Below are 25,841 nucleotides of genomic sequence, written 5' to 3' on the forward strand. Positions count from 1 at the left end.
TTGGAACGTTCGACAAGACCCATTTTCAACAGGAAGATCCTCTGGATCTTCTGAAGGCAATGGGAAGACCATAAGTAAGTCCTCTCATTTTAATTTCTGTATGAAATTGTAACTATGACTGAGAAGGTCAATCTCAACATACTGTCCTGTTACCTAAATTATTTCTTAGATTTTATTTATTTATTTTAAAAATATTAACTTTTGGTAAGTCACTAGAATTTGCTCAGTGTCCTTGTGCTATTTGCATGTATGTTATGTGGCCATATGCCATGTATTTGATAACTTTTTGCTTAAAAACTCTTTTCTGTTACTTTCAGTCCTGTTAATAAGTTGATATAATACTATTCACCTGATTTATGAGTTTTACAGTTGCAATTACTTAAATTGTAGACATTAGTATGTTTAACAATGTGAATACCATACTTCCAGGGAGCCAGTCCACCACGAAGTGACTTAAACGTTTTCTTATATTTTGTAGAGGATGGAGAGAACCCATACTATGCAGGTGCCAGAAACACCCACCCATGGCATGCTGCAAGGGAAAGAAGCAAGACACACCTGCAACCCTCTCTTTTCCCCCTTTTTGTCTTAACTTCCCTCTCTCTCTCTCTCTCTCTCTCTCTCTCTCTCTCTCTCTCTCTCTCTCTCTCTCTCTCTCTCTCTCTCTCTCTCTCTCTCTCTCTCTCTCTCTCTCTCTCTCCCTCCCTCTCTCTTCTCCTCTCTCTCCTTATTTCTCTTTCCACCTCCTTCACTGTGAATTACTACTAGTACATATTACATCACTTCAACACAAAAATCTTATGCACACACACAGTCATGTACACGCTCTCATACACACACACACACACATATGGACACCCCTGTTACCAAGTGTTCATTCCTGTTAAATTATTATTTTTTAAATTAAGTTAAACCACTCTTTTTATCAGTTTTGTTTGGTCCATAATTTATACAATTGTTTAATAAATTAAATTATAAAAAAATTGATAAGCTTGATGCTTCGGTCTTTAAAATGAAAAAAAAAATGGCTTTGTGTTCTCAGGACTGAGAAAACATGCGTCCATCTTCTGCTTAGAAACCTTGTAAAAAATTACACTTGATTGGTGTTAATTACCAATACACATTTTGAATAGTTAAATATGTGTAGTACTAGATTCAGTGTTGAAAAAAGATACAAAATAAAGTTTAATTTTGAAGAGTTACAACAAGCAAATGTCACCCTTTCCGTAAAAGAGAAATGTCACCCTTTCCGTAAAAGAGAAATGTCACCCTTTCCGTAAAAGAGAATGAGGCCACAATATAATGGTCATGTTCACTACAAAAAGATAACGATAATAGCTTTTTAAAAAGTAGTTAATTAATATGAAGTACATGTACAGTACATTATTGTACTGTAGGTATCTGTAATGTTATATGGAGGGATGCATTGTTATGGTTATCAATGATATCCATACACTGAGCTTTTTTCAATTTGAGTTGTTCACAAATGTTTGATACAACATTCAAAAGTTTTGGTTTGCATTTTCATTTCTGCTAATATTAATTATTTTGAAAGATTATTAAAGGTTTTATGGAAAAGAAAAACTTTTCAAGTTTGGACCGTGTGGACAGTATAATGTGACGTGTTACAGTGTCTCCATGGCAATAAATAGTAAACAAACTAATCCTGCACGAGCAGATCACATTGAACACTGACTACAGCTGATTAAAGCAGAGAGATGCCGATTAAAAAAGGAAAGAAGGGAAAGAAAGGAAAAGGGTGAGAAAAAACATTCCTTTTGTCCGTAGATTACGAAGTACCCTTGAGTTTGTTTGAAAAACTGCGAATCCAACTGCTCGAATTTGAAAAGTAGCCTATATAACGTTATATGACTTTTACTCTTATTTTTATTTATTTTTACATAGAAAAGGAAAAAAAGATGGAAAGCAAGAGTCAAAACGGGATAAGGAGTCTGATATAGAGAAGGCGAAAGCAAACGCGGCTCTGTGGGAGGCCAGGTGTGATATGACAGAGTGTTCCCGCGTGGAGTATTCTGAAGCAGCGCGACGACTGAACAGAGCCAACCAGCAGCTCACTGATCTACAGCACAACACAGAGAAGAACACCATCGAGACCATCGCTGTTCTGAGGAAGAAACACCTGCAAAATGATGAGAGGGTATTTTGAATGCAGTTTCACGTGTCCTGTAAATTAATAAAAAATGTTGAGCTACAGGATACGTGATACGGTTTTTTAGTGTATGATAAGTCTTCTTAATTTCATATTGTTAAAGGGATAGTTCGGTCACTCACAAACGAAAATGGTCATCATTTACTCACCCTCGTGAGTACATGTCGTCAGGGGCGTCAGTTTGTGTTGAAAAGTGGTGGGGACAAAAGATCAGATGAAAAAAACATTACAACAGGACGGGAAAAATATTGAATAATGGCGCATCAAAAATAGGCATAGCGTAAGCCAGTCAACAACACGAAAATACTCAGCATAAAACCCTCAACAATGTCGACTGCACATGTAACAGTCCCTGCAACACCAGCTCAACCGAACAGTGCCAAAGCATCACACTGTACAGGGCTCGACATTAACGCTTGTCTGCTTGTCTGGGACAAGTGGATTTTTTGAAGGGACAAGTAAAAGAGAATTTTATTCAGTGAAATTAATCATTCAGAATTTAACCATTCAGTGTAAATGATTTAATTTGATCAGCCCTACTTAGGGTAACAAATTTAGGAATTTAAAATGAAAGATGAAGCATACATTTAATAAGATTGGGGGAGGAGATGCCCTTTAAAGGTGCAGATATTACAATATGCCGATTTAAATATCAAAGCTGATTGAACACTGATGAGAATATTGCTTCAGAATAAATAAAAAATAAATAAAAAAAACAACAACAACAACAACAACAACAAAATACGGACAAGCAACTTTTTTACTCAGACAAGTGAATGACATATTTACTTGTCCAAAGGACAAGCACATGAAAAGGCTTAATGCCGAGCCCTGCTGTAGAAAACAGCAGCGCGTTAAGTCAATGATTACAATGAAATTGTTAAGTCAATGATTACATTACATATGTAAAAGAAAACACACCATAAGCATACAACGCAACACATCTGCATCAAATAACACCAGATAAAATTAAAACAATGTGGGATTTGCAACCCACATAGAATGCAGTGTCATGTTCACAGAGAGAGAATGGATGACTTGGACAAGAAGAATCTGTGTCAAGAATTTGTTCAAGTTACTGATCGGCACATGCATGTTTTTGGGTAATTTTAGAATCAGTAATAGTTTATTTTGTTTAAGTTACTTTTTTTGGACAATGTACATTGTTTCTTTTGTGCAAATAAACCTTTAACATTTCTTGGTTCACTTGATTTTTCAGAACATTAACCAAATGCTTTCAAAAAGTGGTGGGGACAAAATCAGCCATTTCAAAAAGTGGTGGGGACATGTCCCTGCAGCGTCCCCAGTGTAAATGACACCTATGCATGTCGTAAGCCATAGACATAATAAATACATGTATTTATTATGTCTATGTCGTAACCCATAACCCCATACATCTTCAGAACACAGATGAAGATATTTTTGAATGAAACCTGTGAGAATGTTCCTCCATTGAAAGTGTAAAGCTTTGATGCTTCAAAAAGTTCATAAAGAGATAGTAAAAGTAATCCGTAAAATCAAGTCCCACTCAATGCCGATGGTGATTACAGTCATGACAAAGTATAATCGTGTCTCTTCAGAAGACTTTGAAGGATTAAACGACTTGATTCATATTGATTACTTCTACGATCTCTTTATGGATTAACTTTTTGGATCTTCAAAGTATAAATTGCATGGATGGACTATCAACAGTGGCACAGAAATCTCTCCGGTTTCATTAGTCTTCATGAATAGAGTGAAACACCTTTTCGACTAGAATTGTTTCCATCTGGAATTGAATGGATGGTTGTGGTTTGGTATTGCTGTGATGTCATGTCAGTGACAGGTTGTCCTCCTCACACCAGCACACACGTCATCAGAGAAGAGAAGAGAAGAGAAGAGAAGTCATTGAGGGAGGGGGGCTTATTTTGATTAAAGATTACGAGGGCACATGAATTAAAAAATAATAATGATGTGCACGGATAAATCATTTGTAATAAATACGGCAATATTCCATAAAAAATAAGAATTTTCAATGTTGATTTCATGATGACTTTAAAAATATTTGTGTTTTGAAGATTAATTAAAATCGTGGGTTTGAGGGTAATGACAGATTTTCATTTTTGAGGAAACTAACCCTTTAACATGTTGTCTTCTCAGATCACTGCACTGGAAGAACAAATACAACTTGAGAAAGTGAGGGCCTCTCAGGAAAAAGAGAATTTGGTAAGATGCCTTTCCTCATATTGGAAAAGGTATAAATTCAGTTATTGTGCTCATCATTGTGGTTTGAGTTTTATTTTGTCCCTTTAATCTGCGAGCAATACAAAGATCGTAATATCACAGAGAACACATCATTCAATAAAAATGAATTAAAATCATGAATTTATTTTTGAAACAATAAGAAATTAAATCCAGTCATCCAGTTTAATTACAAAAGTAATAGAGTCTTTCATTTAAACAAATAAATAAATAGAGTTGTTCATTTTAGAAAAGTCATCAGGATGGCCATCAGCATTATTTTAGTGTTATTTATATACTGATGTAGTTTTTTTAGGCTTTCATTTTAGTTTAGTTTTTACTAATTTTGTGCTTTTGTCATTTTGTTGTTTTTTGTTTGTTTGTTTTATTTATATATATATATATATATATATATATATATATATATATAAAAAATATATATAGCTTGAGTTTTTTATTTCAGTTAGTAGTTTCACTACTACAGCATTCTTAATTTTTGTTTGTTTGTTTGTTTTTTAATTTTAAGTTTTTAATGTATTATTTTTTTTAAGTTTAAGATAACTATACTGATTGACATTACAGGCCACTAAATACATGCTGAAGATCAATGAGCTGGAGGAGAAATTTAAGAAGAGATCTAGCGAGTTCAGCATAATTCAGGAGGAGCTGGAGATCATCAATGATTTCTGTAGGAAGAAGCCCCAAATGGAGCAAGAACTCAAAAATGTATAATGCAATCTATTGATTTCATGTACACATTATACAGATGACGTATTACATCTGTTTTAACCCTTATGCTTTGTTGAAAATCCTTTAACTTATTTATCCTTTACCTTATTAATGATCAAAATGACCGGAGCACAACGTAAGGGATAACAGCACCATTGTTTTGTACAGATGAAAGAAACTATGGACAACGCTGATCTAGAACACAAGAAAACACTTGCAAGAATGGAGCAAAAATTCTTCAATAATAAGGTATTTATACTGGGGGGAAAAAAATTTCAACAAAATCTTTTCTCATTTACTCTCTCAGCCTTTCTCCTACCTTCTCTTTAGGTTCACCTAGAGAAGGAAGCTGAGCAAAAGATTGCTGTGCTGGCAGAAAAAGCTCACAATGAAGCCATTATGTAAGCATCTTCTCCATCTCTCAACACCACTAAACATGTCTACCTGATGCCACTGGAACTGTCTGTGAGATACATTTTACATGAGATAAATGAGATGACATCCTCCATCTTGGCCTCATCAGACAGCTGGATGACGCATCTCGCTCAATGTTTAAGGAGAATGTGCGTCTAAATAAGGCATTGGGTTTCCACATCAGAGAGGTGGAGGATTTACGGAAGAGAAATGCAGCGCTGGCAGAAGAAAACGACATCCTTAGTCTGCATAAGGTGACAACACAACACACCATAGTTACTATTTTTGCACTGTAGGTCACCTACACTACCGTTCAATAAGATTTTTATTTTTGCGCAAGAAATTAATACTGTTATTCAGCCAGGATGAATTAAAGGGGTCATATAATGCCATTTTTGTACAAGCTAATATGATTCTTTAGGGTCTAAATTAAAAGTTTGTAATATACTTTAATTAAAAATTCTCATTAGTATTGTAAGAAAACACTTATTTTACTTGGTCAAAAACAGTTCTGTTTTCAGCACGCCGTTTCAGTGTATATGACTTTAAATGATAATGAGCTTTGCTCACCCCGCCTCTCTGTTCTATGCGTACACCGTTTGTAACACAATAACACAATAACCATAACGCGTTGTTCAGTATAAACGTGGGATTATGAATTATATTGAGAACATCATACATAGAAAACATGCCATAATGTACCCTGAGTGTAAACCTTAGACGCATTCATTGTGAAGCGTGCAAGCGATTTGCAAAGATTAATATAAATATTAATATAAAGTTTAATAAAACGTTACACTCACTTCAGTTGTTCTGGAGGTTCAGCAGGAACACGAATAGCTGGTACCGATCCTTTTTTCATGAGCAGCTTCTTAGCAAAACCAGCTTTATACTGACCCTCGTGTATAAAGCAGTCTGGTGTGTGAAATGATTCGCGCAAACATGAACGCATTGACGTTGCTCGTGGGGAATATTCCCTTCGAAAACAAACTCAGCCACTGCGTCTTCAGTGGTTCGGATTTAGGAACATTAAAATGACTGCTGTGTTCGTTATTACACCCAAGAACAGAACACCACAATCGCTTAGACGCCATTCTGCTCATAGACAGTGCTCCAGCATATCAACAATGACCGCGCCGGTCCGCGCAGACTATGATTGACAGCTCGCTCACGAGTGAGGGCGGGTCTGTGTTGAAACGATGCTGTCAATCAACAATCGTGGGAGGGGCTTCCGAGCGTGTGACGTCACAAAATCGAACAGCTCAATTTGAGACAGGGGAAAACATATAAGGAAATTAAAACAAAAACACTGGATGGATTTTTATCATTTTATGATGGTTGTGTACAGGCGCTGCCAACACACATTTCAGTAGAATCAACTTGTAAAAGTGCATGTACCTTTATATGACCCCTTTAAAGTGGTCATAATTGACAGTAAAGACTTTAACATTATTATAAAAATGTCAAATGGATGCTGTTCTTTTGAACTTTCTATTTATCCAAGAATCCTGAAAAAATTTATCACGGTTTCCACTTTCCACAAAAATACTAAGCAATACTCAACTCAACATAGGAAATGTTACTAGTAAATGTTTCTTGAGCAAATCAGCATACTAGAAGGACTTTTAAGACTGGAGTAATGACTGCTGAAAATTCAGCTTTGCCATACTAGGAATAAATTACATTTTCAAATATAATAAAATGGAAAACAGTAATTTTAAATTGTAATAATATTTCACAATATTACTGTTTTACTGTATTTATGATTAAATAAGTGTAGCCTTGGTGGTGAGCATAAGAAAAAAAAAGAAATTTTAAGACAATATTTTGCACTGTGACATCATTTAATTTCAATTAAGTACACGTAACCCCTAATTTGTCAGTATTCTACTGTTAAAAAAGATATAAATTGTAAAGTACATTTTTATAATTTTAAGTATACATCATGGTTCTGATTCTGAATTTCATTTGATTGAAAAAAAAAATCTGGACAAGATGACAATCATGAGAATGGATTTTTAAAAATATTTCTTAAAATTTAACTAATGAGAATTTGAGAGATGTGCTAAACGTGCATATGAATGAAAAAATCTTAATAGTTTTAAATACAGGTTTAATAGAAAGTCATGATCAGAAGGTGGGAGGTTAACAAAAAGAGGCATTATGAAGAAACTAAAAATTAAAAATAATAGTCCATTATGTCATTTATTTTATTAAACTATATTGTATTAATTATAATTAAATATAATTGATGTAATTATATCAAATAATGAATATAATATACAAGAAAAACCTTTTTTTTGCACCCACAAAAACACTTTACATACATTCACAATACATGCATACATACATACAATTTTAAACTTACTAGACCCTTGGAATAAACAGTCCATTATAAATCTTTCCTATGTAGCTGCAGACATTGATAATAAACCCACAATTTCATTCACCCTGTAGGAGATGAGTCAGGACACCTCGAATGACACCATATCTAAGCTTACAGCCCAGCGGGCCACAATTTCTGAGCTGAGGGAGAAGGTGTTGACACTGGAGCAGACCCTGGTCAGCACGGTGGCTGAGTTTGAGTGGAAGAAGGCTGACATCAAGCAGCGTGCTGCGATCAGAACTCAGGCCAGCGGTGTAGAGCTGGACAAACTGCAGAAGCTCCTGAGCGCACGGGACAGGGAGTTGAGTCGATTGAAGAGAGTAGCCCGTAGCGTCGTGGAGCAGTGCTCAGACACGGAGATCCTCTTCCATGAGGCTCTAAATCATGTGAAGCAGGAGATGTTAACGCACAGGTGCACCTCATCATTCATCATTCACTCACTTTGCAAAAAACAAACCAACTCACCTTCTATTGATAGTGCACTAGTTTTCAATCAATTAGATGCTATGGTCCCCCAAATATGATCATACTCATGTGAGAGAACCACCACATCCTAAAATTTAAAAGGCATCTGTTTTTATAAACACACAATTTATATACTGAAAAAGGGATATTATAAAATATATCTAATTTAATAGATTAATTACTAACTAATATTTTTTTAATCACAATTGTTTATTCATTTATTTATTTTAAGCAAAATTTGTATTTGTTATTTATTTTAATCTTAGTTTTTTTTCCTCTAGACTTTTCCATGGACCCCCTGTTACTCTTTATCTAATTTAATATATTTAATAGATTAATAACTAACACCTTTTAATTAATTTAAATCACAATTGTTTATTCATTTATTTATTTTAATATATTTTTTACTTATTTATTTAATCTTTTTCTCTAGACTTTTCCATAGACCCCCTCTCACTCTCTTGCGGCCCCCTGTAGGTCACTGGACTCAAGTTAGAAAACCCCTGGTCTAGTAGAATGCCGTTTTTTTAATGCATTGAATACAGGGCCATTTTCCCCCTTGAGTTTTGTCTTATATTTATCATATGATATAGTTAAATATTATGATATAGTTAAAACAGTTCAATAAACAGTAAGTTAGCATTTTGAGTTACTTTGTCAACAAACATTTCCAAATGAAACCACAGCAAAACTGTTTTATGTCTCCGAACAATACTGAATCAATCTGTGTTTTGAACGAATTGGTTTAATGAACGATTCAATGACTGAATGAATCAGCCGTTTGAATGAATGACTCAACTCATTAAGACAGTGACTTGCAGACACTCACTGGCAGTTTTAGTTTCATATTTAAAGTATCATTTCATTTTTTTTAAATGATTTCATAATTAAACTTTAAAAAAAAAAATCTAACTACATTATTCATGCAGTGTAAATACATTCAAGCCACCTCTGAGCTGCATTAAACAGTCTGTATAAATACATCTAAATGCCACTTCAGGTGCAGCTTCTGTGTCACCTCTGTTGTGCAAAGATGGGCTGATTTCAATTAATTGATAACATAAATATAACAAAATGCCATTATAAGGGTGAAAGGCTCCTGGAAGCTAATATTACCTTGTAGTGAAAAAGTTCATTTCTGTCACTGCTGTAAACTAAATATGACAAATATAAAAAGCTTCAGAGTCTGTTGTCAATGACAGGCCTAAACCAGTCAAGCTACCAGCACAAAAACCCCAGAAAATATTGAGATATACATTTTTGTCAATATCACACACACCCCAATTCTTTCTAGAGATACAAGTCCCAGGCTCCATTTTACTGCAGAAACGTCAAGCCATTTGTAGATACATTATGTTATAATATACATTATGTTATCCAGACAGGAAGAAGAGGTGAATCGTAGCAGACGGATGGATAAGTTCTTATCAAGCAAAAGGGAGTACAATCACGTTCACACCATCAACAAATCTCCCCATAGTACCAACAGCATTTCCTTTGCTATTGAAGAGGCTGAAAAAGGGTAAGAGTCTTAAACTTTTTTTTATCTGTGTTTTTGGACTATTTGTAAAATTCTGATGAAATGATAACTCAACATGTTATTACCTGGAAGATGCTTATTCATAACAAATCTGTAATAACACTGTGTTACTTCATCAGCAATCTAAAGAAAGCCAATATTAACATATCAGAGATGACCTGGGAGCAAAAAGAGAGAGTTCTCAGACTGCTCTTTGCCAAAATGAATGGCCTGAAAAAGTAAGTACTTAGCAGATACTGAACTGTATTTTGGATGATAAACAATTTAGCACAAATGTTCAAATATATGTGGCCTTTTAACCTTATTAGGCACATGAAACCACATTAAGATAAATGGTAAATTACTAAGTCATAATCTCCTAAATTAATTTGGTACAATTAACCTTGAAAAAAACAGTTGGTGAAATGAAGATAGTGATAATGACCATAGTAAAAATAAATAAATAAAAATTATCAAATCCCAAGCTTATTGGCACTTCTTAGTTTAAGTAAAAAAGGAAAGAAAAAGAAACTGACTCAAAGGAGTAGTAATAAATGTGTATTTTCTTGTATTCTCATTTTTTTCGACATTTCTGAAGGAAATCAATTCATGCTCCAGATTCTGATTGGAACCAGTGTAGCAGCAATCCAGGGTGAGACATGCCAACAGATGAATGGTTTTCTGGCTGATAAAACCAGATGAAATCATTTTTCTAGTGTAATTTTAAAGGGACCCTACTATGCTATTTTAAAGGCTCCTCGTTTTGTTTTGAAGGTCTCCTACAATAGGTTTACATGCATCCAAGGTCAAAAAAATATTTTTCTCATAATATACTGTACATTGCAGAATTACCTCTTTTCTCACTGTCTTTGAAACGGTTTGATTAAGGATTCAGTGTACCACTTACAGCGGATGTCGGAAACAGCGTCTTCTCTTCTTGACAAACCAAACTCTTCCAGGCCTCATCTACAACAACATTGTTTGAGGGCGGCGCAAAGTAAACGTTGTTCGCAGGCAGCCAATTATGACCATAGGCTGGCAAATGCAAATTTGATACAAACCTATTGAATGGCTGATGATTAGTTTCAGGCAGTTCAGAATCAGTTCTTTCTTTTAGGAGACAATAACTTCATTTATCGTGCACTTTGATCTTTGAAACTTTGCAGACTTTTTACATTCCCAAACAGCTATATAACACAATAGGTGAGAGCTAATATCCGAGCTAATATATGGGCTCTTTAATATCATTCTAATTTTAGTATAATTCATTAACCCTCTGGGGTTCTTCGGACCAAATGGACCCGAAGAATTTAAATAAAAAAATGTGTAAAATCATAGCTTCATCGGAATGGTCCGAAATTTGGTGACTTTGTTGGTACTTGGTATATGAACACCCAAAAAAATTGGGGACAGGAGTTGAATAGTCTAAGTGGTTGTAAAAAAAATGGTAAAAAAAAAAGATGTGCAAAACTCACAAGAATTCTGAACCCTTTCTACAGAGAGCTGTAAATCCACTAGTGGTAAAAATGTGCTATTGCGTGATTAAAATGCTCAGTGTGTCCAGCAGATGGCATCCATCTCATTTCAAAAATTGTTTTCATGAGGCCTAGGCTTGACTCTAAAATTAAATACAGCTTTTAAAAAAAAAAAAAAAAATACATATTTATAAAAAAATTATATTATATTCAATGGGAAAAAATGGGTCATAATTATTGCATAAATATTAATTATAAATCATAAAATTTTCTCAAAACACCAAAAAATAAAAGAAAAAAAATTATAAAAAACAAGTAAAAAAAATATATATGATTTTCTTTTAATAAATATGAATCAAACCCTTCCGGACCATTTGGTCCCGAAGACCCTGAGTGTGACCCTGAAATGAAGGACCCCAGAGGGTTAATCAATACAAAGTGCAAAAGCATGTCAGTTCAACACTTCCATTTGACTGTAACATTTGTTGTTCTTTTCGTTCTGCACCATTACACATATGGTGCGTCCCAATTTCTCATACTCATGCACTATTCTATGCTATTTTGTAGTATAAATAGTGCAAATAGTGTGTACACACTGAAAATTCCAAAAAGAAGTGCTGTTCAAATACCCGGATGATGCACTCAATTTCGCACGTTAAAAAATAAATACGACCTCACGTTATGTCAATCACTCTTGCACACTGCCTCCGAAACTTTCGTCCGTCATAAAAAAAATCGAATCGGGTTCGATTTTCTGCGTTTTTCGCATCTGTAGCAAGAAGTTTGAATGGTGTTTTGACAATTCAGAGCCACCGAATCACGAATACGAAAAAACGCATATGAAAATTTCGGACTCAGTGTGCAAGGGCCTTAAGGCTTGTTGCTTTTCTGTTGCGTATCCTCAATCTGGCAACCCGCATGAGCGTTGATTCTGAGGAGGAGGGGGCGGGGAAACAACTCTCTCCAATATTTTGAATTTGGATTGCAGTACCCATTTCAACCACTAGCTGTAAATATTACATACTGCACCTTTAAGTGCACAAGTACATAGTGTATAGTGCACAATTTGGGACACATCTATAGACTCATATTGCAGTGATCTGTCTTGTCTTTTCCACAGGAATGAAGAGGAGGAATCCCATGCGACATTTTTAACCCAAGCAGCAGTTTCCAGTATGAGCTCCAGTGATAATTCCAGTGCTCTGCCAGACCTGTAGATCACCTGACCTCATCACAGATAAGAGAGCTAAATAATGTCAAGTAAAGTAAAGTTGAATATTACATATGATACCAAGAAGTGTTCATGAATGTCTATACCACAACTTAAAAGGAGACACAAGTTGTTGTTTTTTACATGTAGAAATGCCCGCGTACCAATACTGATAATATTGCCATTAAAGATTAAACAAATTCCGTAAAATAACTGTATTTAGGAAAGACTTAAAAAGTATTTTTTTGGTTGCAAACAAACAATTCGTTTTTTGAGGGAGTATGATAAAATTGTTATCATGCAAGCTAAATTTCCTTAGTAATGATGTATTTTTGAAAACGTAAGAAATACTGTACTACTTCATGTAAGTGTATTATATTAAAGTCAGCATTCAACTGAAGTTGCAATATTCTTTTCTTCTTTATTGTGATGTATAAACAAGTGAAACGGCTTCTCGAACAAGATAAAGTTTGGGCAGGAATGGATTTTGTCTATCAGGAATTGACAGTTTTTTGTCCTACCTCTATATTTCTTTAACCATTTAATAAGAATCATTTTCATTTAACAGTAATTGTACTGAACTATGAGTGGTCAGCATGTTGTCAGTCAGTACAGTTGACTGGTCGGATCTACAGATCATCAGGATGGCGTTACAACATGACCTCCCTGCACAGTGACAGTGCTTCTCAAGTAAATATAGAAGACTATTAATAGCATCATATACACACATACAGCAAAACAGCTGCTCAGTGACCAAGCAAAGCCAGAACCAAGATCTTCAAATCAAAGCCAGACTGACTTCAAAGGACATATAAAGGTAAGAACATAAATTCGAACTTTTTCATATCACAACTGACCTTGTGTACACATGTTTCTTTGTTTTAAACAGAATGGGAGACTTTCAAAACTTTGAACAAGACTTCTATCAGTCTGGATATTATATGGACAGTCAGCAGGAAGAGGTATATGGCTATGATCCAGCCTACGTTAATCCAGAATACCATGATGTGTGAGTGTAACGTTGCTAACGGCATACATGTGTATGATATACCATTTATTATATGAGCTACTTGTTTCTGTGTGCAATTTAATTGTTAGTTGTGCAGTTGTGATTCATTGTTTACCATCTGATTATCAGTGATAATTCCGCACACTTAGCAGATGAATATACCACTACAGCATCTTATACTGGACAAGTGTATCAGCCTGTAGCGCCACCCGAGCAAACAGACTGCATAGACTCATATGAGGAAGAACCGCCACTCTTAGAAGGTAATAACAAATAGTTTATAAAAAAATATCTTGCACCACCAAATGGAAAAGAAAAAATATATATATAATTTTATGCATTAATCAACCTTAACAGAAAATACACTTTTCAAAATGAAAATATATGTGTATTTTTTCTCAGAGTTGGGCATTAACTTTGACCATATCTGGCAGAAGACTCTGACAGTGTTAAATCCACTGAAGCCTGCTGATGGCAGTATTATGAATGAGACAGACCTCACTGGGCCTATTCTCTTCTGCGTTGCCCTGGGAGCCACACTATTGATGGTACAAACTACACCTTGAACCTTTTACGAAACCATAACTAGAGGCACACTGTGATTTATATTGCACAGAGTAAATGAAAACATATGTAATGTCCAGAGCACGGACCTGTGTATTTGTGTGGACTCTCTCCGCAGGCAGGGAAAGCGCACTTTGGATATGTGTATGGCATCAGTGCTCTGGGATGTGTTGGGATGTACACGCTGTTGAACCTGATGAGCATTTACAGCATATCCTGTGGATGTGTGGCGAGTGTACTGGGATACTGTCTCCTGCCAATGGTTTCGCTCTCTGCATTTGCTGTTGTTTATTCACTTCAGTGAGTATCCATAACTCTATAGAAGCATTTTCCATTCCATTTCTTTGATTGTTTTACAACCACAACTAATAAAAAGGCCACTAAATTTGTACAAGTCTATTTACATTTGCCATACACTTTTAAAAATAAAGGTTCTTTATTGGTGAACATATGAAGAATCTTTAACGTCCATGGAACCTTTCCATTGCCCAAAAATGAATAATTATATTATTAAGATATCTAGTTCAGTCATGAAACTGCTGATTATTCCTTTACATGCAATCTGCAAGCTATCTCACCATGGCACAAGCTGATTGGCCATTGCTGATTCTGCAGCCAATGAGATTGCTTGCTCAGCATTTAAATAGTTTACAGTTATAGAAGAGTGTGTGTGTATCTAATAGCAGTAGCAGATCAAGTCTGTCAAGACCAAATACATTAACTGAAAAGATCTTTGGGGAACCCAAAACAGTTCTATGGCATTCCATACGAAAACCCCCATTTGAAACCTTTATTTTTAAGAGGGTATCATTTCAGGTACATTGCATTTGAATAACAAAAGGCTTTTATTTTAATGCAGAGGGCTCTTGGGAACGCTGTTGGCCTTGTTTGTGGTTGGCTGGTGCAGTCTATCAGCCTCTAAGATCTTCAGTTCCACTCTTAACATGAGTGGGCAGCAGCTGCTGGTGGCATATCCCTGTGCTCTTCTGTACGGGGTCTTCGCTCTCCTTACTGTCTTCTGATGAGAACTCAGTTCAAATGTGAACTATAAGAAATTATCACTCTAAGATCAGATGAAAATCCAGTGCACATAATGCGCATTGCTATCAAAGTGGCAACAAATTTTCATTTACTGTAAATCAGGATTATCAGATGAATTAAAACAAAACTATTATAGAACTAGGTTAGCAGAATCATTTTTTGATATTGGAATGCACACATAATCAGATACTATGAACTCAGTCACACTAATTTAATGCTAAGCTTGATCCTAGAGAGTGAGAGAAAGTGAATTTCTATCACTCTCTGGGATCAAGCTGAATAATGCAATGGCTAAGGTAAACCATTTTCAAGCCTTATACTATCTTATTCATACAAGATCTCGACCAAAAATGTATGCACCTTTTGGTGGATATAAATATTGATGTTTTTTCCATCAAGAGGTGCATACATTTTTGGTCAAGATCTTGTATTGACAATGCAAGAGTCCACACACTAAAGACTTTCAATGAATTTAACGTCTGTGAAAATGATTCTTCGTGCTCCATACATTTTTAAATGTTGGGCCTGATGAATCTTGACATTGTCATCTTGGAATATGGCCATGATGTGTCTTTCTACATGGTTGTTTAAGAAATGAAAAGTTACACACTCCATCAATTAGGGTTAAAAGTCAAGAACTGTTGCCAAACTTATAACATGCTAGAAACATAATCACTGCTATAATGATCAATTCATAGACTCTTAAGCAATTACCTATTTAAATCCAAACAGTGACTTTTTTTCTGGATCGGGCAGTGTATATAATGTTTATTCTTGTTCGTTATTGTTTATATTTATGTATGTGGAGGAAGCAGCTTTTTTGTTTGACTTAATTTATAAAGTTTAAGTTATTAAGTTAATTGCTTATGCATAATTATTCAAAAATTAACATTCAAGTATTAACAAAAATAAAAAAGTTTGATGTGACTTTTTTGTTTTTATTGCATTAAAACATAACAGAGATATGTATAAAAAATCTTATTTTCTAAAAAAAAATCACAATAATTTCAATCACAAACAACAAAAGGTAAAAATAAAGAAAATGCACCCCAAACATATAGGCAACAAGAACATTCCAAGCAACCAGTTGACTTTACATATCCCTTTGGTTCCTTTATTCAAAAATGCTTTTGCAAAAAGTTAATATAAAATATATTTACAGAACTACAATATACACAAATATTGAAAATCACATAAAAGCAAAAACGTTGGCCGCTGTTCATCACTTTCACTTGCTTAAGCCTGCTGCACATCCACCCAGGGTGATGCCCTATTTTGTGACCCAGCATCCTCTGCTGCAAGCAATCTCATGGTCTTTTAGGCCGGTTCAAAATATGCGAGTCCTTTGAGAGACACATATTTATAGATATTATAGATCAATGGTGTTACAGTCCTCAATAATATAACAACTGGCAACTAGTAACTTAGTAAGAGTCTTAATTATAAATAAATCTATAATTTGCTTATGTCATGAGGACAAATAATACAAATTCATTTTATTTTTTAAGAGTAAATATTAATGTAGGCCTGCGGGTTAATTATAGTAACAGTACATTGAAAACACTGCCAAAACATACCTAACTGAATTTATTTATCTTAAAAAGTCTTAATTTCTTAAAGTTCTAAAAATTAATTTTGTACAAAAACATAAATTGCAACACAAAAGAACTTCTTTTGAAAATTAAACTTTTTTACAAGTGAACTGTAGTTTAAAAGCACAGGGTGCAGTTATTTCATATTTTGTATATTTGCTATTAAGTTCAAATGTTTAAATATAATAAGAAATAATGAGGCATCATGTCCAAACTTTTAACTGGTTGTAACACTTGGAAACACTGGTAATGAAATATAATAATTCTTATAATAGGCCTAATAAACAATCCACTGCTAATTTGGAATAATTAAGCAGGAATTAATTTTCCTCCAAATGTGGCAATAAGACATTTGGGTACATTTCATGAAATCAACCCGAAATCAAAAGGTAAAATTATATATAAATTATGTAATGCATATTCTGTGCGTTTAGTGTTTAATTGTCATAACACATCGCAGAAGAGTCCTATAATCCTACATGCTTTTTTTTTTTTAAAAGAACGTTGTGATTTCTTTTTTTTTTATTTTGGGGTGAAATATAACCTGGGCGTTCTTGAAATGTTATTCTGTAAACATAGCCTCTTTCTTACTGCAATTAGTCAGTCATTAATTCTAAATGTGTTAGGTTCCCTTTTCCAGCTATAGAAACTCACCCTTACGTTTACATCTGTTTCATGTAGGCTATTAAATAATTATATTGCTCTAAATAAAACTTACCCCGTACATTTTGGACAGGTTGTTAAACAACACCTGTCCCGCGCTCACTTTGTCTCTCACACCCCGAATAGTTCCGTTCTTGCTGAAGATGTTCACGCGTTTTCCGGTGAAAAGCTTCTTCTTGGTTGCACTAGCGTACATGAGCAGCTCGTCGGGTTCGCTGCCGCTGTCGTCCGGTTCTGGTCCCGGTCCCGCCAGGCCGCTCAGATGGCTGTTTGCCTCCGTGATGACGGGCGAGCTCACGCGCTCTGGCTCAGGCTCAGGCTCTGGCTCTGAGCTCACAGTGGTGTCCGTGTCCGCGGAGTCTTCGAGCGCGTGCTCTCTGAACACCTCCTGAAGCACGCGACCACTGTGCGCGGATGCCACGCGGAACCTCACTCTCCTCTCTGCTCGGTCCTCCTCAGCCCTGCATGTGCGTCGCTCCATTCTGCCTTAAAAAATCTACATTATACAAATTTTGTTTGCCTGAAATTAGAGTGTGCTCCTGGATCTACCCAGATCTTCAGATAAAGGGTCCGTGGCACGAGGGTGTTAATTCGACACCACATTCTTTAATATTTAATAAACGTTATCCATGGAAACTGTGGAAGCCGACTTGTGTTCTCTAATGAATAAAATATATCTCAGGTGTGGGTCAAAGAAGATAGTTTGTTTGTATAACTAATAACAAAAGCACCTGAAGTGTGAAATTGTTGTTTTCCCACTTTTGGGGAAATTATTGGGCTAGAGGCCTCTTGAAATTCATATAGCTACTTCAGTAATGAGCAGATCCATCTTGAATTATATTACTTTCCATATTGACATGAAAAATATACATTCACCGGCCACTTTATTAGGTACACCTGTCCAACTGCTCGTTAACACTTAATTTCTAAGCAGCCAATCACATGGCGGCAACTCAGTGCATTTAGGCATGTAGACATGGTCAAGACAATCTCCTGCAGTTCAAACCGAGCATCAGTATGGGGAAGAAAGGTGATTTGAGTGACTTTGAACGTGGCATGATTGTTGGTGCCAGAAGGGCTGGTCTGAGTATTTCAGAAACTGCTAATCTACTGGGATTTTCACGCACAACCATCTCTAGGGTTTACAGAGAATGGTCCGAAAAAGAAAAAACATCCAGTGAGCGGCAGTTCTGTGGGCGGAAATGCCTTGTTGATGCCAGAGGTCAGAGGAGAATGGCCAGACTGGTTCGAGCTGATAGAAGGGCAACAGTGACTGAAATAACCACTCGTTACAACCGAGGTATGCAGCAAAGCATTTGTGAAGCCACAACACGCACAACCTTGAGGCGGATGGGCTACAACAGCAGAAGACTCCACCGGGTACCACTCATCTCCACTACAAATAGGAAAAAGAGGCTACAATTTGCAAGAGCTCACCAAAATTGAACAGTTGAAGACTGGAAAAATTTTGCCTGGTCTGATGAGTCTCGATTTCTGTTGAGACATTCAGATGTTAGAGTCAGAATTTGGCGTAAACAGAATGAGAACATGGAACCATCATGCCTTGTTACCACTGTGCAGGCTGGTGGTGGTGGTGTAATGGTGTGGGGGATGTTTTCCTGGCACACTTTAGGCCCCTTAGTGCCAATTGGGCATCGTTTAAATGCCACGGCCTACCTGAGCATTGTTTCTGACCATGTCCATCCCTTTATGGCCACCATGTACCCATCCTCTGATGGCTACTTCCACCATGTCACAAAGCTCTAATCATTTCAAATTGGTTTCTTGAACATGACAATGAGTTCACTGTACTAAAATGGCCTCCACAGTCACCAGATCTCAACCCAATAGAGCATCTTTGGGATGTGGTGGAACGGGAGATTCGCATCATGGATGTGCAGCCGACAAATCTGCGGCAACTGTGTGATGCCATCATGTCAATATGGACCAAACTCCCTGAGGAATGCTTCCAGCACCTTGTTGAATCTATGCCACGAAGAATTGAGGCAGTTCTGAAGGCAAAAGGGGGTCCAACCCGTTACTAGCATGGGGTACCTAATAAAGTGGCCGGTGAGTGTAAATATCATGTTTTAAAAAATAAATATAAAAAAAAACATGTAGCCTATAAGTGGCCCTAAAAAATATTTTAATTCCATTGCATTATACAAAATATCAAACCATGTGGCAAACATAGAGCTTTTCTCAGAACTAACATCAACTTTTGTCAGTCAGAAAGTGTCCTAAATGTCAGAAACAAATTTCATAATGTGAAATGTTTTTAATAAAAGTATATTACTGTATTTCCTTAAAATAAATCTATGCACTGTTTCCTTTTAAAATAATTTAATAGTTTCATGACATATATCACTTTATTCTGTAAAACCTATTTAGTTTGAATTAATTTGTACAAATTTTACATATTTATACACATTTAAATAATACATATTATTTTATGGTTTATTATCTTAAACCCCCTAAATGTCAGGTGGTGCAACTGTACGAACAAATGAACAGACTAAGAAAACTATTTAAAATGGTGTCTTAATAAAAATTTTAAAAAAATTCTATGGCATAATTTTAGGTTTGAAATCTTTGATATAAACAAATTTGATAAATATCAGTAGTTTCAAGGCTCTTGAGATAATTGAAAAACATTTGTCCAGTAATTTGTATATTCTCAAATGTCAGGGTTACACAGCAAATATTTTTTTTCATATCTTTTATAATGAATTGACAAGGTAATAACAGTAAACATGATAATGCATCATCCAGAAGAGCCCAACTGATCCTTGTGGCAGTGTGACAAGTTTTGTAGATCTCTCTCAAATACTGGTAAAAACTGCTAATTCCAAGTATGGGAAGGTTGGTACACTTTCCATGTCGTGCGGTTCAACTACAGTATACAACAATTTGGTTGTACTACCTGACATAAAAACAGTCATACAATGAATTTGAATAGGTTGAAATGTTACCAACTGAAACTTGTTGAAACATATTGTTCATGACTCAAAAATATGCATTACATCAGTTTTGAAAAGATTTTTAAAAACCTTTTTTGAAGCTTTATTTGTCAATGACCCTTATACTTTTTGGGGGCTACCGTCCCCAAAAAGGGGACATATAAAACATATCCTTTTGACCTTATAATGCGAAGTCAAGTCACCTTTATTTATATAGCGCTTTTTACAATACAGATTGTTTCAAAGCAGCTTTACAGAGAGATAACAGGAAAATAATGTTGTAATAATATTGTTAAATAGCCTATAAAATGAAATGTCCCCAAGAAAGCCAAAAGTCAATGGCGACAAAGGCGAAGAAAGGCAACAGTGGCAGGAACCAAAACTCCATTAGGTGACAGAATGGAGGAAAAAAAACCTTGTTAGAACCCAGGCTCAGTCAGGGGGCCATAGTCCGTGAGGCGGGGAGAAAATTGGTATAAAAAAGGGCACCAATTCTAATGGTTATTTTTCAAAACAGGCATGCCCCCTGACCACAAAAATGCATGATAGCAGTGCCATGTAGGTAGCTTAAGCCTTAAGGTATGAAAAATACCAATTTTACATTTAAATGTGCTGAAAATTTCTAATTATGCAAACTAAATCTCAACATTGATAAACTGTTATATTGACATATCTATTGCTTTAGATCTTCTCATTTATGATGAGATATCACTGTGAAATTAAAAATAAAATAAAATATATATGCTCTTTAGGACAGAAAATATACAAAAAAATAAGGAAAATATAACACAATTTTGGAATTATATTAACAAAAAATAATATTTTGTGCAAATATGGTTCAATATATCTCCCTTCGAACGGTCATATGTATTGCGTAGCTATACGCTATGGGGAACCAACCCAATCACGCTGTGCTATGATAAGAGCAACGTCATCTTAGCATAAGGGTCCGAAGGAAGGGCCTTTTGGCATGACGTGTTGAACGGGCAAAAGCCCTAATTATGATGGGCCTGGCTCACTGAGGCTGACTTCATCACACAGAAAGGATATGTGCCTGCAGTGCAGGGACTTCCAAGTTATAAAATCTGGCGTAGATGGACTGCGAGGACCAGCCGGCCACTATACATATATCGCCAATAGATACTCCACTTGACCATGCCCAGGAGGAGGCCATGGCTCTAGTGGAGGGAGGTGTGATGCCTATGGGGCATTGCAGGCCCATAGAGGCATATGCTAAAGCCATAGCATCCACCAGCCATGCGACCACCGAAGCTCATAAAGAGCTGCTCTGACTGTTTGTACTGAGCGGAGCGTCTGTACCGGGCAGAGTAGGTGTAATTGCTGCTCATCTTCCGATGTGGGAAGAGCAGAGAGAGTGATCACTTGTGCTTTAAACAGGGTTGAATGAGTTTGGAGAAAAGTATCAGTGACACCTCACATTGGTTTGGGTCTTGGTGACACTTCACATGGTGACACGAGGCGTCTTTGTGGACGGAGCTCTAGCCTCGTTGATTGTGCTCAGGACACTCGCTGAGAGCTCCACTAGCTCCCGTTGAGGGGCCACACGTTGAGGGCCCATAGTTTAGGACGGGGGGTGCCAAATCTTCCTGTTCGCCTAGGTCTTTCCTCAGGGGTATTGGCCATGGGGCTGCTGTGAGCAGCAGAATCAACTCGGGGAACCAAGGTTGGGTCCGCCAGAGAGGGGCCACTAGTAGGACTGAGTGTCTGCCCTCCCTGATCCTCTTTATGACCTGAGGGAGGAGCAAGACTGGAGGAAAGGCATACAGAGGAAGGCTGGGCCATTCGTGGGCCAGCGCATTCCTGCTTTTCGAGAAAAATATTGGGCAGTGAGAGTTGTCTTTGGAGGCAAAGAATTTGACCTCTGCCCTCCTGAAAACACTCCAGATAATTTGAACTGTTTGGGGATGGAGGGTCCATTCCCCTGGGACACATTGCCCCGGGACAGCATATCTGCTTCCTGGTTCAGTTTCCGTGGAACATGCGTTGCTCTCAGCGAGCGCAGGTTGTTTTCTGCCCATAAGAGGAGACTTCTGGCCAGTTCGTACAGTCGTCTCAACCTGAGCCCCCCCCCCCCCCCCCCCCGGGCAGTTTATATAGGACACTACTGTTGTATTGTCCATGTGGATCAGGACATGGTGACCTGACAAACGTGGTAGAAAGGTTTTAAAACCACCAGCAATTCTAGGCAGTTGATATGAAACCGTCCCTCCGTGCTGGTCCAAGCTCACCCCTGACTCCAAGAGACTGGGTTTCGACCAGGGCTCTGGTGCAGCCGTGGTTTACCCTGATATAGAGATGGCTTTAGCGCCATGATTGGGGGGAAACCTGTGGTTTTAGCCAGTACTGCAGTATGTGTAGCATACTCTGCGGACGTACTTATGAAGCAGAGGCCATGAGGCCTAGCATCCTCAGAAAGGTTCTGTGGGGACTCTTGGTCCCCGCTCTAAACGAGCTTGCGAGTCGCTGAATAGCCAGGGAGCGTTTGTTCGATAGGCACGAGTTAAAGAGTTAATGAGTTAAAGCTGTACACCACTATGTTTTCTGCAAAAAAAAAAAAATCACAATAACAATATTTTTTAAACAAGTTAAAATTTCGACAAAATTCCAACCTAGATATCACCAAGTATGAATGTTTTGGTACCAAAAATAATGAATTATAGAAATAACCGACCGTAAATGGAATTTGCCAAATGTTTGGGGGGTCAAACATAAATTGGTGATTTTTTTACCTTAAGCTACCCACTAAGAATTGCTATCATGCATTTTTGTGGTCCAGGGACATCCCTCTGTTGAATAAAAAAGAGTAGCATTGGTGCCCTCTTATGAGACAAATTTCTGAAATTTGTGGGTTTGCCTCACGGACTACCAGTTCTCCTCTGGCCAACGAACGAACAGTGTATGATTATGATTACACCGTGATGGCGCTAGATGGCGATGTGACTCCAGGGTCCAGTGCGCTGCTCTTTTAATTATTCCATAGAGTGAGACAATCCGGAAAAACAACACTGAGAAATGTGACAGTGTGGAAACGGAACCACCAATTATTCAACGCTTGCACAAACGAAAGGAATTGCATTGGCATCGCATGAACAGGAGGACACTGTGTCTGCGTCTGGTGAACCAGCAGTACACATATTAATGCAAACTGGTTTGTTAAAGGCATTCATTCATGAAATCGTATTAGACAAAAAACTCTGTGCAAAATGTTTCTGTTTTCAGTGCTCAAATTACTAGTCAATTAAGCGAATAGCATCGTGAATATAGACTAAATGCATTATAACAGATGAAGCTCCCATAAGATACTACAGCACTCCCCAAATCTCTTCAGTTAAAATCATTTTAAAAGTCTTTATGAGTGTCACTGTCATCTGTTATGGTGTTACCTTTAAATAACCCAAACCTGTTATATATGTTCTCATTTTCCACTTACTATTTGTCTGAAATCTCTTCATTTGCTTTAATCAATAGGTTAAGATGTCATTATGGTTGCCACTGCTGTCTATGGCCTCACTGGGGCGAGGTGTGGACTGCCCGCAGTTTTGCTTTGCCTGGCAGCTCTCCTTTGTGCAAATCTGCTGCTGTATTTCTACCTAGATGCCCTGTATCAGGACACTGACCCTCTCTCAACACACACGCAGTGCCCACTTCGCCACTTTAAAGTGGGCACAATGACCGTCTGTACTCCTTGGCTACGGTGCCCGGAAATTCGCGCTGAGGTCCGCCGTGTGAAGCTCATCGGACAAGGGGCTGTAAAGAAGGTGAGAAGTTGCAACTAACTATTGTTTTGATCAATTAATCTGTTGATTACTTTCTTGATTAATTGAAAAAGATATATAAATTTAGTTCAAATATTCATCGGCCAACATTTGAATCCTTTTTCAAAATGTGCAATTTGAAGGCAATAAAAACAATTATAGGGAATGCTATGTACAATTAAACATTATGTGCAAAATAGGGTTCAAATTTTAACTAATTGCTTACCATTTGAAAGTAAAAGTTTACTGGTATGAGGTAGGAGCATAGACTGCAAAACAAAGGGTAGGAGGAGCACACATTTACTCATAGCAATTAATAATAGATCAATAACTTCCTACTCTACCTTTAACCAAAAGCCCATTCAAAAAGCACATTGACTTCAGGAAGATGCAATTGGAAGTTCTAAAATGCTAACTTGCTCCTTTCTAACTTACATAAATACATCATCCTAACAGGTCTCCATAGAAATGCGTTGTTCACTGCTATAAAGTGACGTGACTGCGGATTTAACTGCGCACAGTGTGAACTGCTAGTTGTCGATTATCATTATCGATTTTATCGATTAGTTGTTGCAGCCCTACTTTTCTTAATACATCCTTAGAGACTTACACTAATGCATAATTGTGTTTTCTAGGTTTATCTGTCGGAGTGGCGAGGGCAGAAGGTGGCGCTCTCTGTCTTGTCATCAGAGCAGTATACAGATGATTTCCTTCACGGACTGTCAATGCTACGTGCCTTGCAGAGCACCCACGTCGTGACGCTTGTAGGGGCGTGTGAGGAGGATGGTGTGTTTGTCACGGAGTACCACCCTCTTGGATCAGCGCTAATGCTCGATGCCACCCTTTCACAAGACCGATATCACTGGCGAAACTCTTGGCATACTCGACTACAGCTGGCAATAGACTATGTTGCCTTCCTGGCATACCTGCACAGCAGTCCAGTGGGCATCCGAGTCATGTGTGACTCCAACGACCTGCACAAAACTCTCAGCCAGTTTCTTCTCGCATCAGATATGCATCTTTTGGCCAACGACCTGGATGCGTTGCCTGAGGTAGAGAGGGGAAGCCAAGGGGTGAAATGCGGTCACCATGAGCTCAACGGGGACTTTGTTGCCCCTGAGCAATTGTGGCCTTATGGCGAGGATGTTCAATTCTCAGATGAAGCCATGCCTGGTTACGATGAAAAGACGGACATCTGGAAGATTCCAGAAGTGACACGTTTCCTTTTGGGGAATGTCCTGGGAAGTGATGTCATTCATTTCCACTTGTTTCAGATCTACACAGAATGCAAGAGGAAGGAGCCTCACATGCGGCCCACGGCACTCGAGATCCTCAGTGTGTATCGCTCAGTATTCGACAGCATGATAGAGAGTCAATCGCAGAGAGTTAGAGATATGTTGTAGAGTTATGGTCATTAAAGGGAGTGTTAAACCCCAAATTATTTCATTAATCAAAACCTGAATGACTTTGTTTCTTCTGTGGAACGCCAAAGAAGATATTTTGAGAAATTATCCATATAGTGGAAGTCAATGGTCACCAAAATGGTTTGGTTACCAACATTCTTCTAAATATTATATTTTGTGTTCCACAGAAGAAAGACAGTCATAATTTATTTGGGTAAATAAATGATCCCTTTGACTTTAAGAAA

The 25,841-nt window shown here is 37.1% G+C and overlaps 4 protein-coding genes across 4 annotated transcripts; 3 read left to right on the top strand and 1 right to left on the bottom strand.

The window, feature by feature from the left end:
* Positions 1–1,590: 1,590 nt before the first annotated feature.
* Positions 1,591–12,824, top strand: bbof1 (basal body orientation factor 1). The gene is made up of 12 exons (XM_056248053.1): positions 1,591–1,759; positions 1,906–2,158; positions 4,310–4,375; positions 4,973–5,116; positions 5,288–5,368; positions 5,450–5,520; positions 5,643–5,787; positions 7,991–8,331; positions 9,766–9,906; positions 10,044–10,142; positions 10,502–10,555; positions 12,499–12,824. Exons 1-12 carry the CDS (start codon positions 1,719–1,721, stop codon positions 12,593–12,595), a joined length of 1,533 nt encoding a protein of 510 aa, XP_056104028.1. The 5' UTR covers positions 1,591–1,718; the 3' UTR covers positions 12,596–12,824.
* Positions 12,825–13,384: 560 nt separating this feature from the next.
* On the top strand, positions 13,385–15,645 carry zgc:123321 (Protein YIPF5-like). Its single transcript, XM_056248062.1, has 6 exons — positions 13,385–13,405; positions 13,478–13,597; positions 13,727–13,860; positions 14,000–14,145; positions 14,280–14,461; positions 15,021–15,645. The coding sequence occupies exons 2-6, from the start codon at positions 13,479–13,481 to the stop codon at positions 15,181–15,183; spliced, it is 744 nt and encodes a 247-aa protein (XP_056104037.1). The 5' UTR covers positions 13,385–13,405; position 13,478; the 3' UTR covers positions 15,184–15,645.
* Positions 15,646–16,068: 423 nt separating this feature from the next.
* grxcr1b (glutaredoxin and cysteine rich domain containing 1 b) lies at positions 16,069–17,994 on the bottom strand. The gene is made up of 2 exons (XM_056248063.1): positions 17,513–17,994; positions 16,069–16,545 (listed from the first exon to the last, which is right to left on the bottom strand). Exons 1-2 carry the CDS (start codon positions 17,936–17,938, stop codon positions 16,510–16,512), a joined length of 462 nt encoding a protein of 153 aa, XP_056104038.1. The 5' UTR covers positions 17,939–17,994; the 3' UTR covers positions 16,069–16,509.
* Positions 17,995–23,407: 5,413 nt separating this feature from the next.
* Positions 23,408–25,829, top strand: pomk (protein O-mannose kinase). Its single transcript, XM_056248058.1, has 3 exons — positions 23,408–23,586; positions 23,907–24,196; positions 24,829–25,829. The coding sequence occupies exons 2-3, from the start codon at positions 23,921–23,923 to the stop codon at positions 25,594–25,596; spliced, it is 1,044 nt and encodes a 347-aa protein (XP_056104033.1). The 5' UTR covers positions 23,408–23,586; positions 23,907–23,920; the 3' UTR covers positions 25,597–25,829.
* Positions 25,830–25,841: the final 12 nt, after the last annotated feature.

Source organism: Rhinichthys klamathensis, unplaced genomic scaffold (genome assembly GCF_029890125.1).
Source record: "Rhinichthys klamathensis goyatoka isolate OS25496 unplaced genomic scaffold, OSU_Roscu_1.1 h1tg000053l_1, whole genome shotgun sequence".
In the NCBI taxonomy this organism is placed as follows: Eukaryota; Metazoa; Chordata; class Actinopteri; order Cypriniformes; family Leuciscidae; genus Rhinichthys; species Rhinichthys klamathensis.